This window comes from Talpa occidentalis, unplaced genomic scaffold (genome assembly GCF_014898055.3).
Source record: "Talpa occidentalis isolate TD23 unplaced genomic scaffold, MPIMG_talOcc4v2.1 talOcc4.3, whole genome shotgun sequence".
NCBI classification, from domain to species: domain Eukaryota; kingdom Metazoa; phylum Chordata; class Mammalia; order Eulipotyphla; family Talpidae; genus Talpa; species Talpa occidentalis.
Genome location: NW_023603184.1, coordinates 4,559,167 through 4,569,888, shown reverse-complemented (window position 1 = coordinate 4,569,888; position 10,722 = coordinate 4,559,167). Strand labels below are relative to the sequence as shown.

The 10,722-nt window shown below is 57.6% G+C and overlaps 1 protein-coding gene across 5 annotated transcripts; it reads left to right on the top strand.

Annotated features, from left to right (window-relative positions):
* The first annotated feature begins 1,554 nt into the window (after positions 1 to 1,554).
* Positions 1,555 to 10,272, top strand: SLC39A13 (solute carrier family 39 member 13). Of its 5 annotated transcripts, XM_054699228.1 has the most exons (11): positions 2,947 to 2,995; positions 3,430 to 4,288; positions 4,425 to 4,733; positions 6,448 to 6,561; positions 6,789 to 6,910; positions 7,301 to 7,405; positions 7,516 to 7,605; positions 8,179 to 8,229; positions 8,531 to 8,663; positions 8,842 to 8,941; positions 9,050 to 10,272. In XM_054699228.1, the coding sequence occupies exons 3-11, from the start codon at positions 4,433 to 4,435 to the stop codon at positions 9,123 to 9,125; spliced, it is 1,092 nt and encodes a 363-aa protein (XP_054555203.1). In that variant the 5' UTR covers positions 2,947 to 2,995; positions 3,430 to 4,288; positions 4,425 to 4,432; the 3' UTR covers positions 9,126 to 10,272. The 5 variants fall into 5 exon arrangements, with proteins under 5 accessions (XP_037378197.1, XP_037378202.1, XP_037378200.1 ...); XM_037522300.2 differs by lacking the exons at positions 2,947 to 2,995; positions 3,430 to 4,288 and adding an exon at positions 1,555 to 1,844; XM_037522305.2 differs by lacking the exon at positions 3,430 to 4,288 and having other exon boundaries at positions 2,944 to 2,995.
* The last annotated feature ends 450 nt before the right edge of the window (positions 10,273 to 10,722 follow it).

Sequence of the window (10,722 nt, the reverse complement as noted above, 5' to 3'; positions counted from 1 at the left end):
CTCACCCACTGCTCTCCTCAGCAGTGAGTTTCAGTACATCTGCCTGTTTTGCTCCCCACTCTGTCTCTGGTGAATCCTCTCTCACCCCCCCACCTCTGACTTTCACCCCAGTTCTTGTATGCATAAATAAATCAATCTTAAAAAAAACAAACCCCAGCCCCTATCCCAGACCCCCCAAGCTACTCAGAGCCAAGCAGTGTCCATGCCCATCCTGCCCAGTTTGCCTGCCCAGAGTCACTAATCAGGAAGTCCCTGAGGTCTCCAAACTAAGAGAAAAATGTGTCAAAAAACATACAAGGAGAGGAGAGAGATAGACCTACTCACTCCGTGTCTTATTTCATTGCTTTAACATTTTCTTTATACCCACGTATTTAAGCACATATAATGCTTAAATAGAAGCCTCCCCACATGCCAGGCACAGTTCTAAGTGCTTTGTGTGTATTCATTTATTAAATCCTCACAACAGTCCCACGCGGTAACCCACTTTACAGATGAAATTAAGGCACAGGAATTCTGGTATCAGAATCTGGTCGTCTTAACCAAATTGCATAAATATGTTCAAATACATGTTGAAATGTGTTTTTAATTTTCCTTTTTTTTTTTTTTCACTTTTTCCTACTCCCACCAGGGAATCCATGTTTTCACCTTAATGTGTGATCTTCTATATTTTTTATTTACTCATAATTATACGTAGACTTATACAGACTGCCAGTGTCTATAGTCACATGTACATCTGCTGTTACCCAGAAGGTTTACAGAGCAAATGTGCAAAACCCCTAATGCTTATTTAGTGCTATTTAGTTAAAGGTTGGACATTCATTCCTGCCCAAACTAGTTAAACCAACCCGCAAAGAAAAGCCCCTAGATGACCTAACCTCACCTTAGGGTCATTTACATAGTAATACCCTCTACCACTAAGGGGGTCTTGGTTGCCATTTTTTGAACATTCGACCCCTGTAGCACGCAGTCTGGCCATGTAACTATAGTGTCCACGACACCATGATTCCAGATGGTCCACCCTGTTCCACCCTGTCCAAACAGCAATAATCCCATAAAAATCCCAACTCCCTTTAGGAAGTTGACCACGAGCAGGGAGGGCAAGGTGGGCAGACTAATGTGTGGCTCACATTAGGAGAAAGGGTGTTACAGGAGCTTGGGAGTGATCCCTTTGTCACTTGCCTGGTTCAAATCTCCAACTTGTCATCCCTTCAATAAAAGTGACTCAAAAGAAATAAACATCTGTGAATCTCATATCTAATTGGCTTTGAGCCACACATTAGTCTGCCCACCTTGCCTCCCTGCTAGCAGTCATCTTCTAGTCTCCTTCCCACCTTCAATGCACTTGTTTTTTTAATTCATTAGGAAATCTGATGATGGAAATTCCAGACCAGGAGGGAAGAAAGGGCAGCGAAAGGCAGCAAGTGGAGTTTCTGGCTGGGTCTTGCCTCCCCTTGCCCCCAGAGGGGGGAATATTGACAGTGTTATTGTGAAATCATTTGTATATTGTGAAGTGCTTTGCATGGGATGGAGTGATTTGCATAGGTGGGAGGGGAGGGATATCTTAGCGGTCCCAGAGCAGCATTCCCCAGTGTCTTCCTCTCTTTGCAAAGAAATAAATTGGGGCTTCCACTTCAGAACTCAGGAGGGGCACAGGTCAACTGGGGGCTTTCTGGGAAAGTTGGTCCTACCTGGGAAGAGTTGGGGGGTCTAGTGATGCCTGATAATGGAGCGTGAGGTGGACAGAACACTGCATGCAGCACATGAGAGCTGAGCAAATGTGCCCTCAGAGCCCCAGTAGGAAAGAAGCAATTCAGGACAGAGGAAGAGAGGTCCCCTAAAGGCAGGTGAGGGCCAGAGGTTTGGAAACCCCCCACCCAGTGATAATCACTCCCCAAATGAGTACCCCACATGCCCCTTCCTGAATATTCCAGTCCCAGAGAAGGGTGCAAAGTGGAAGGCCAAGTCAGACTCCCAACACCTTAGAAGTGAGAAGGGGTCTCACATGCTTGGATTCGGGGACTCCCAGGTCTGAACCCTGGCTCTGCGGTCTGTGCTACTATGTGACCCTGGGCTAACAGTACCCACCTCGAGGGTGCAGAGTGAGGAGTCAATGAGCCAATGCCCGTGAACGGCACATAATGGTGTTATGATAACCGTGTTATTGTTTGCTGCCGTAGTGTGAGAGGTCAGGCCTAGCCACCTCCAGGGAAGGGGCGCCCAGAACTCTGGCTCCCCCTGGTTTGGAGTTCCAACCAGCCCTGTCAAGCCACCAAGCCCTGGACCCCAAAGGGTTACAAGCCCTGGAGACAACGGCCTGAGGTTCCCAGTGAAAAAAAACCAAAGCATAAAAATAATTCGATGAGTAAGAATAAAATTCCCTCTTCTGAGGTTCCCGAGGCCAGGCCCCTCCCTGCGGCAGGCACTTCCCCTTTCCCTTGCTCATGGAGTAGCCGGGCCCGGCTGACTCAAAGCAGGAGCCTCGCAGAACCCCCCGCCCCCCGCAGCCGAGCGCCGTCTGGCAGCCGAGCGCGCCCCCGTGAGGCCGGGGGCGACACTGCAGCCCGAGCCAGGAAGCGGAGCCAGACCCGCAAGCCCCGCGGTCCGGCCGCTCTCGTTCCCCGCGGGGCCGCCTCCCCGCTCCCGTCCCGCCCCCACCCCGCCAGGGCGAGCGCGGCGCTGTTGGGGCCCTCACTTCCGTCCGGCCGCCCCCACCGGCCCCCTCCGGCCCCCTCCGGCCCGAGCGGAAGTGCGCCGGCCGCCCGGTCCCCCTTGGCCGCCAGGCGGAAGCGCGCACCGACCACCGCTCCCCCCGACCCCCGGCGCGCGGCGCGCGGGGTTCCGGACGGGTCCCGTGTGACGTGGCCGCACGCCGGGGGCGGCTCCGGGCCGGGGGCCGGGCGGCCGGGCCGGGCCGGGCGGGGCAGGCCCGGGGCGGGGCGAGGTGTCGCAGCTGGATGGCCGGGGCCGCCCGGAGCGCCGCCGCCGCTGCCGCTCGGTGAGTGCCGACCCTCGGGGCCCGCGCCCCCGGCGGGGAGGACCCAGCTGACCCCATCCCGCTCCGCCCGGGCCGACCTGGGTCTCGGGCCCAGAGCCGGGGAGTGAAACCTCCACGGGCCCCGCTCCCTGGCGCCCCTCACGCCGCCCCCGTCTCGCCCTCGCTGCCCCCTCCGCGTCGGGCGCTCCCACTTTTTCCTAGTCTCTTGACCCGCGCTTCTTGCCTGTTCCCTGCCCTCTCCTCTGACTCGCCCGCGCCCCTCCCGCGCTCCCAAACCCGGGTCTTCGCGAGACCCACTGAGGCCTCCAAGCCCAGACTGACCCCGTCCTGCCCTGGGTCCCCAGAGGAGCCCAGTCGGTTTCATCAGGTCGCACGTTAAGGCCTCGGGAGCTTAGACGTGGGTATCTTTTCCACCCCACCCACCCGCCCATCAGCAAGAGGAAACTGAGGCAGAGACATCACCACGTCAAGGTCACGGCCAGCATGAGCCAGGGCAGACCACATTTAAACTTCATGTCCAAGTTTCCATCTGGAACTTCTGCTTGGTTGACTCACATCCCCTGTGACCCTCCGACTGGATACCTTCCTGCTTCCCTGGGCTCCCTGCATCCCTGGGCTCCCGGCCTCCTTCAGCAAAAGGAGGGCTCCCTGTACTGCTGGTGCCGGGCATGGGCACCGCCTGCACAGTCTCAGCCCCCCTTCACGACTGTGTGAGGGAGTCTGTACTTATCTTTATCCTACAGCTGAGGAAACTGAGGATCAGAGACAGCCTTCAAGGACTTGCCCTCAAAGTTAGGGGCAGATCTTCAAAGCCTCTGCTCTTGGGGTGTGAGGCCCCTCCTAGCCTCCGGCTCCTTTCACTTCAGCCCCACCTCCTGTCTGCCTCCTGCCCCTGGGACATTGGTCTCATTTCCTAGGAAGAAGCTCTAATGGCCCAGTCTTAGCTGCTTGGTTGCCCCATCTGCACCTTCTGCTGTCATGCCATCAAGCTAGATAGTGCCAGCCTCCATCCCTAGTCCCTAGGGTATCCTCAGCCAGGCACAGCCTGGTGGCAGACTTCCCTGGCAGCCAGAGACACCCGGCTGGGCTGGGCCCGCCGGTGGCTGAGGGGAACCCAGCCAGCGCCTCACCCTGTCATTAAGGAAAGTTTAGCCTCAGGCGGACAGGCTGACACACAGTCTGGAGCCGGCTCAGAAGGAAAAAATGCGTGGTCCTTGGAAGTGGGGCGTGGCGGAGCAGAGCCCCTTCGCACTGGGCACCCACCATTTGGATCCTCAGAGGCCCTGGGCAAAGGCAAGCAGGAGGTGGATGTCACAGACACTTGGGGCAGTGGCTGGGAGGTGGCAGGGAGAGAGGGTTGAGAAGCCACGTGTCCTAAGGTGTGCAGCCAAGGGTGGCAGCTCACGTAAGTGGCCTTTGTGTTTTTCAGCACGTGGTATGCCTGGATGTCCCTGCCTTGGCTGTGGCATGGCGGGCCAAAGGCTCCTCTTCTTCACTGCTCTTGCCCTGGAGCTCCTGGGAGGGGCTGGGGGTTTCCAGCAGGCCCCCCGGAGCCGGAGGGCTGCAGCAGCCTGTCGCCTAGACAACAAGGAAAGCGAGTCCTGGGGGACCCTGCTGAGTGGAGAGAGACTGGATACCTGGATCTGCTCCCTCCTGGGCTCGCTCATGGTGGGATTGAGTGGGGTCTTCCCGCTGCTCGTCATTCCCCTGGAGATGGGGACCATGCTGCGCTCAGAAGGTGGGTGACCTCTGACCCCAGGACCTGCCAGCAGCCTGGGAAACTCAAGTTGAGTTACAGTATGTCTCAGGTGGACAGGAACAGAATAGTTTGTCATCTTGGTCTAGTGACTAAGGTGTGGCGTGCTTATTTGTTTGTTCGTTCATGTGTTTGTTTATTCCGAAGAATAGAAGTCAGAAAACAGTGACCAAGAAACAATATAAGATAATTGTGGAAATATGGATGCCAGGCTGCCTGGGTTCAAGTCCTGGTCCAGCTGGGTGGCAATGTGCAAATTAGTTAACTTCATTCTGCCTCAGACTTCCAGCCTTAATAAACAGGGATAATAATAGTATCTACTTCACAGGTACTGTTGTGAAGATTGAATCAATGTATATCCTAAAGCACTGCCTGGTACAGGGCAAGGCTGTGTTCTCAGGCCTCATGCTGGGTACGGGGGTATAATGGCGAGCAAAGTACTGCCTCTCCCTCAGTCTCTGCTCACTGCGCAAAGGAGCTCTCAGATCAAGAACCCCTGAGTTGGCCTCACCGCTTAGCAGGTCCTCCTCTGGACAGGCATCTGGGAGGTGGGCAGAGTTTGGGCGGAGGCATTTCCTTGGCTACCCTTTCATACCTGTGCACATCACAAGCCCTCGAGACAGAGAAATAAAGAAGATCAGATGGGGGGCTGCTAAAAATGCAGATGCCTGTCACCCCACCCTAGAATATGACCTAGTAAGCCTGGATCAGAGCCCCAGGAATCTGTTGGAAGCATGTGCATACTCCCCAGGCATGTGCCACCTTCCAGGCTGAGGCACTGTTTATTCAGCAGATGGCTACAGACACGCCTGTGCCAGGCACCAGGCTGAGGGCTGGTGCCACAGTTGTGGACAGAGCCTGTGGGCCCTGCTGTCCCCTGTGCATCAACTCAGCCCCTCTTGTAGCACCCCTGCTGGGTCAATGGAGGGCACTGGATTATTAGCCCTATTTTACAAATGGAGAAGCACAGGCAGAGGGGGTCTGTGACCATCCCAGTGTCATACAGCCTCAAAGCAGCAGCTTCCCTGGGACCCAGGGCAGAGTTTGGGCGGAGGCATTTCCTTGGCTACCCTTTCATACCTGCGCATATCACAAGCCCTCGAGACAGAGAAATAAGATCAGATGGGGGGCTGCTAAAAATAGTGGGGTCCCACCCCACTATCAAGCTGCTTTGCTCTCTGGGCCTCAGTTCCTCTATCAAATGCAGGGTCAGGACATGGCCCTCAAGCCATTTTCAACTCTGGATGCTGCAAGTCTGCCAATTCCCCAAATCCCGGCCACTTTCTGAGGAATTGGCTGAGAAGATAAAATTTCTCTCTTGGGGAGCATTTGTTATATATATCGTTACTTAAATCCCGCAGGGTCCCTATCAGTTTACATATGGAAAAACTGAGTCTTGGTTCTCTGCCTGAGGTTACCAACTGGTGGGTTGGGGAGCTGGCACCTGTGGCCAGTGTCTTAACCATGAAGTGGTGGTGGTTCCACAGTCATCCAGCAGGTTGCGGTGTGTTCCTGCCAAGCATCCAGCCCCTGCTGGGCCTGGGGGATCTGTAAAGGACCGTCATCTGTGTCTAGCCTTCCAGACATTTGTGGTCTGCCTGGGACAACACAGAGAGCCCAGAAAGCCGAATCGGGCAGAAGTGGGGCCAGGGGCTCTGGTGACTTAGTCCTCAAGCTCCTCATCTCTGCCTTATAGCTGGGGCCCGGCGCCTGAAGCAGCTGCTCAGCTTTGCCTTGGGGGGACTCCTGGGAAATGTGTTTCTCCACCTGCTGCCAGAGGCATGGGCCTACACGTGCAGCGCCAGCCCTGGTGAGTGAGGCTGCGGGCAGGGGCAAGGAAGGTAGAAGCTGGTGCCTGTGCCCTGGGAGGGCCTAGGCCCCGTCTGCTCTGCCAGAATGTTTGGGAGAAGGGTTACGGGATTAGGGCAGGGAACTTGTCCTGGTGCCTGCCCCTGTCACTACCCTGGACTAGGTCCTATTGCAAATTGCCCCCCTTCTATGGGCCTGCCTTGGCCTGGCAACGCTGCCCCCCTGCAGGTGGTGAGGGACAGAGCCTGCAGCAGCAACAGCAGCTGGGGCTGTGGGTCATTGCCGGCTTCCTGACCTTCCTGGCATTGGAGAAGATGTTCCTGGACAGCAAGGAGGAGGGGACCAGTCAGGTGAGCCCCAGCCCCCCAGGGCCTGGGCCAGTCAGCCTCTGCTCTGTGGTGGTTCCAGGGCCTGGAGGCCGAGGCTCTGAGACCTGAAAAGCAGATTCCTTAGCCCTTTTCTTGAGCTCTGGGCGGCTGGGCCAGCATGTTTGGGAGGGTCTAGGGAGTGACAGCCTCAGCACTTGTTGGGAGTTGTTCTCACAGACTGAGAGTTACAGATGTGTGAGGGGTGGAGGAGCTGTTGAGTTTGGGGTCCCTGGCTGACCAGGCGGTGAAGTCTAGCCAGATGAAAGGGATGTGCCTGTTCACTCACTGCTGCATCACTCACCCCTGCCTGCATCTACCCTGGCCAAGTGGGGGGCATCTAATGTCACTTCTCCCTCCTTCTCCTGGCCCTAGGCCCCCACCAAAGACCCCACTGCTGCTGCCGTGCTCCATGGAGGCCGCTATATGGCCCAGCCGGCGGCAGAACCCGGCCTGAGCGCCGTGGTCCGGACCATCAAAGTGAGTGGCCCACTCAGGGCCCCCTTCTTCTGCAGCTGCCCCACCCCAAGTGGCCAGCCGGGCTCAGCCCTGCCCAGCCAGCTCGGCCCAGCTCTCTCTCCCCCTCCCAGGTCAGTGGCTATCTCAACCTGCTGGCCAACACCATAGACAACTTCACCCATGGGCTGGCTGTGGCGGCCAGCTTCCTTGTGAGCAAAAAGGTGAGTGGAGGTGGGCAGGTGAGCCCCAACAGCCCCAGTAGGAATGATGCCCGTGCAACCTCTGCCACACCTCTCCAGTCTTTCTGCTTCTTGGTGCAAATACCCCTTGTTGGGATCGCATGCCTCTGCCAGGCCACTAAGCTAGGCCTTTGCCTCCTTCTAGGTGCTTGTTCTTCACCTCCTCACCCTGCCCCCTTGGCCTGCCTGCTCTTAAACTCACTAAGCTCTTTACCCCTCATAGCCTCCACCTCACTCTTCCCTCTGCCAAGAATGTTCTTCCTCTCACTCTTTGAACCACTTGAATGCATGTCCAGAGGCCTCGCTTACCCCTCATCTAGTGAGGCACCCGTTGCTCCCAGCACCTGTCGGTGTGAGCACATGGCTGCGTGTCCGCAACCCTGGCCTCTCTTCTCCAGACTGAGATTCATGAGGGCTGCTAGCTTGTCCCCTTTAGTCACTCCTGCTAGTTTTAGTGGCCTAACACTGTCAGCCAGAGCACTCAACAAACATTTGTAGAATGAGTGGACGAGTGCCCTGGCCCTGGCGCAGACCCCCAGATTTACCTCCCTGCAGATTGGGCTCCTGACCACCATGGCCATCCTCCTGCATGAGATCCCCCACGAGGTGAGCGTGGGAGGGGTCCCAAGGTCAGCAGTGTGGGCCTAGGGCAGGGGTTGGGGGGACTGCCCAGCAGGGGCAGGCTCAGGGGCTAGATTGTGGGGGCTGGAGTTACTCAGCCCCTCAGGCTGCAGCCACTGTCAGACACGCTCCAGCCTAGTGACTGGGAACTCAGTCAAGGGGATGCTGCCTAGGGGGCCCAGCGGCAGGGCTGGTGCGGGGGGCTTGGTGTGCGTGTCCACACTGGCGGTGTTCAGGGCCTCTGGTCCCTCGGGGGCCCAGCATGATCATCTGGACCTCCCCTCAGGTGGGCGACTTTGCCATCCTGCTCCGGGCCGGCTTTGACCGATGGAGCGCAGCCAAGCTGCAGCTCTCGACTGCCCTGGGGGGCCTGCTGGGTGCCTGCTTCGCCATCTGTACACAGTCCCCCAAGGGAGTAGGTACGGGCGTGGTGGGTGGTGGCGGCAGGTGGTGTTCAGCAGAAGGGCCCAGCCAAGGGGCATGGCCGCCCCGCCCCTGGTATCCAGGCTGGGTTCTGCCCCACTACCCTTGTGGGAGGGGGTGCGGTCACCAGGTGCCCTGGGCTCCCAGGCAGTCAGCCTTCTCCTCCCACTGCAGAGGAGACTGTGGCCTGGATTCTGCCCTTCACCTCCGGGGGTTTTCTCTATATCGCCTTGGTGAACGTGCTGCCTGACCTCCTGGAGGAAGATGACCCGTGGTGAGTGACGCACTGCGACTGCCACCCCCTTAGGGGCTCAAGGGAGTTTCCAACTTCTCTGCCCTCCCTATCAGTGCCACCTGCTGAACCCAGTCCCTCTCCCCACAGGCACTCCCTTCAGCAAGTGCTTCTGCTCTGCACGGGCATTGTGGTGATGGTGCTGTTCTCGCTCTTCGTGGAGTAACCCTCCCTGACGCCCCACCCCTGCACAGCAATAAGACTCGGATTCGCTCTGTGACCATGCGTGCGTGCGTGCGTGCGTGCATGAATACATGCGTGCGTGGTAGAGGGCCGAGAGCTTGCCTGAGAGCAAGCTCCGACCAGACGAGAGGACGGAGTGTGTGTGCTTGTGTACGCAGACCGACACTGTGATCCCAGTGCCCACCCCAGCCACACTGTGGTCGTCTCTCCTTGCCGTCCGTCCCGTCATCTTGCACCTCCCGAAGTGAGCAGTGAGGAACAGAAGCACAAGTCCTCTGCAGAGGCCTCTCCCCTCCAGGACTCTAAGGGGGAATGAGAGCAGCCCAGGAGTCCGGGGCTGCGGCGAGCCCCCTGCTGGGGCCTCATGGGTCCCTGGTCAGAGTAAACCTCTGTTCATGACCCGGCCCTGGGTAGCGAGGAACCGGGGGCATCTTCTGTGTCTGTCATCCTGGCCTGCCCTTCGTCAGCTCTAAGGCCAAAGAAAGGAGAGGCAAGTGCTTGTGGAGCCCACAGCCCCACTCAGCACTAACAGTCCTGCCCTTCCCGGCACAGAGCTGGGAGATGCTGAGACCTTCTTCTCATAGCTGCTGCCTGAGTAGCTCCCGTGCCCTAGTGAATGCTCCCTGGCAGCACCAGCAGCTCTTGCCACCTCCAGCTGCCAAACAGCAGCCTGCAGAGCAGGGAGCAGCACCTGGCCAGAGGCCTTCTGGTCCAGCCCAGTGATGCTCCAGCCAGCTCAGGGCCCCGGCAGATACTCTGGGGACAAAAGGGGTGCCCTGACTGCCCTTCCCTGCTCAGGGCCCCTTTGCCTGCCCCATTGCGGGTAGGGGGAAGGCAGGGGCAGGGAGGACTCCACAAGGTCAGCACTCAGGAATGTGCTCTGGGAGAATGCTGAAGCCATAATCCCCAGCTATTTCCCTTGGCTGACGCCCAGGTACTCAGCTGGCCTGCTCCACAGCCAGGCTCTGGCCCTGCTGCTCGACTGGACATTCTGTGACGTGGCCATCAAGAGGGTCCGAATGGTTTTACAGCAGTTTTGCTGTGGTTCCGTTTGTATCTGTAAATACCTATTCTATAAATAGATGCAAATAAATATTATGCCCAAACTGGCTGCTTCTGTTCTGTACAGCAGAGCCCCTGGTCAAGCTGGGCCGTCCCATGCCTCTGTGCTCTGGCCAGCATGGCTGCTCCTTGGGCCCCAGCTCCTCCCCCCACCCCCACCCCTTCTGCTTCATGCTGTGACCCTCAGTGTTCCTCGGAATTGGGTATAGCCCTTCACGTTTCCCTGGCTTCATCTGCTGTTGCCCAGCACCATGCCATTGTAGCCCACCTTGCCAGGGGACTCTTCCCCTGCTGCCCAGAGATGTAATCAAGGAATAGAGCAGCCCTGTCCGGAGCCCTACCTGGGTTTGGCCTCAGAGAAATGTACTTATTTTTCTTTAAAAAGGAAAAAATGCAGATCCCGCTAAACCACACACCCCTAGGATGTGAAGATGGCACTGGACACGGGGGACGCTGCTTCTCCAGTGCTATCAGGAGAAAGCAGATGTGGGGGAGAATGGAAGTTCCCCTTCACCTCC

Excerpts from the sequence above, each read along its gene's own strand:
- SLC39A13 (XM_037522300.2), top strand. The coding sequence starts at position 4,433 with ATGCCTGGATGTCCCTGCCTTGGCTGTGGCATGGCGGGCCAAAGGCTC. Across the intron at positions 7,406-7,515 it reads CCGTGGTCCGGACCATCAAA|GTCAGTGGCTATCTCAACCT; the intron begins GTGAGTGGCCCA and ends TCCCCCTCCCAG. Across the intron at positions 8,664-8,841 it reads ACAGTCCCCCAAGGGAGTAG|AGGAGACTGTGGCCTGGATT; the intron begins GTACGGGCGTGG and ends CTCCCACTGCAG.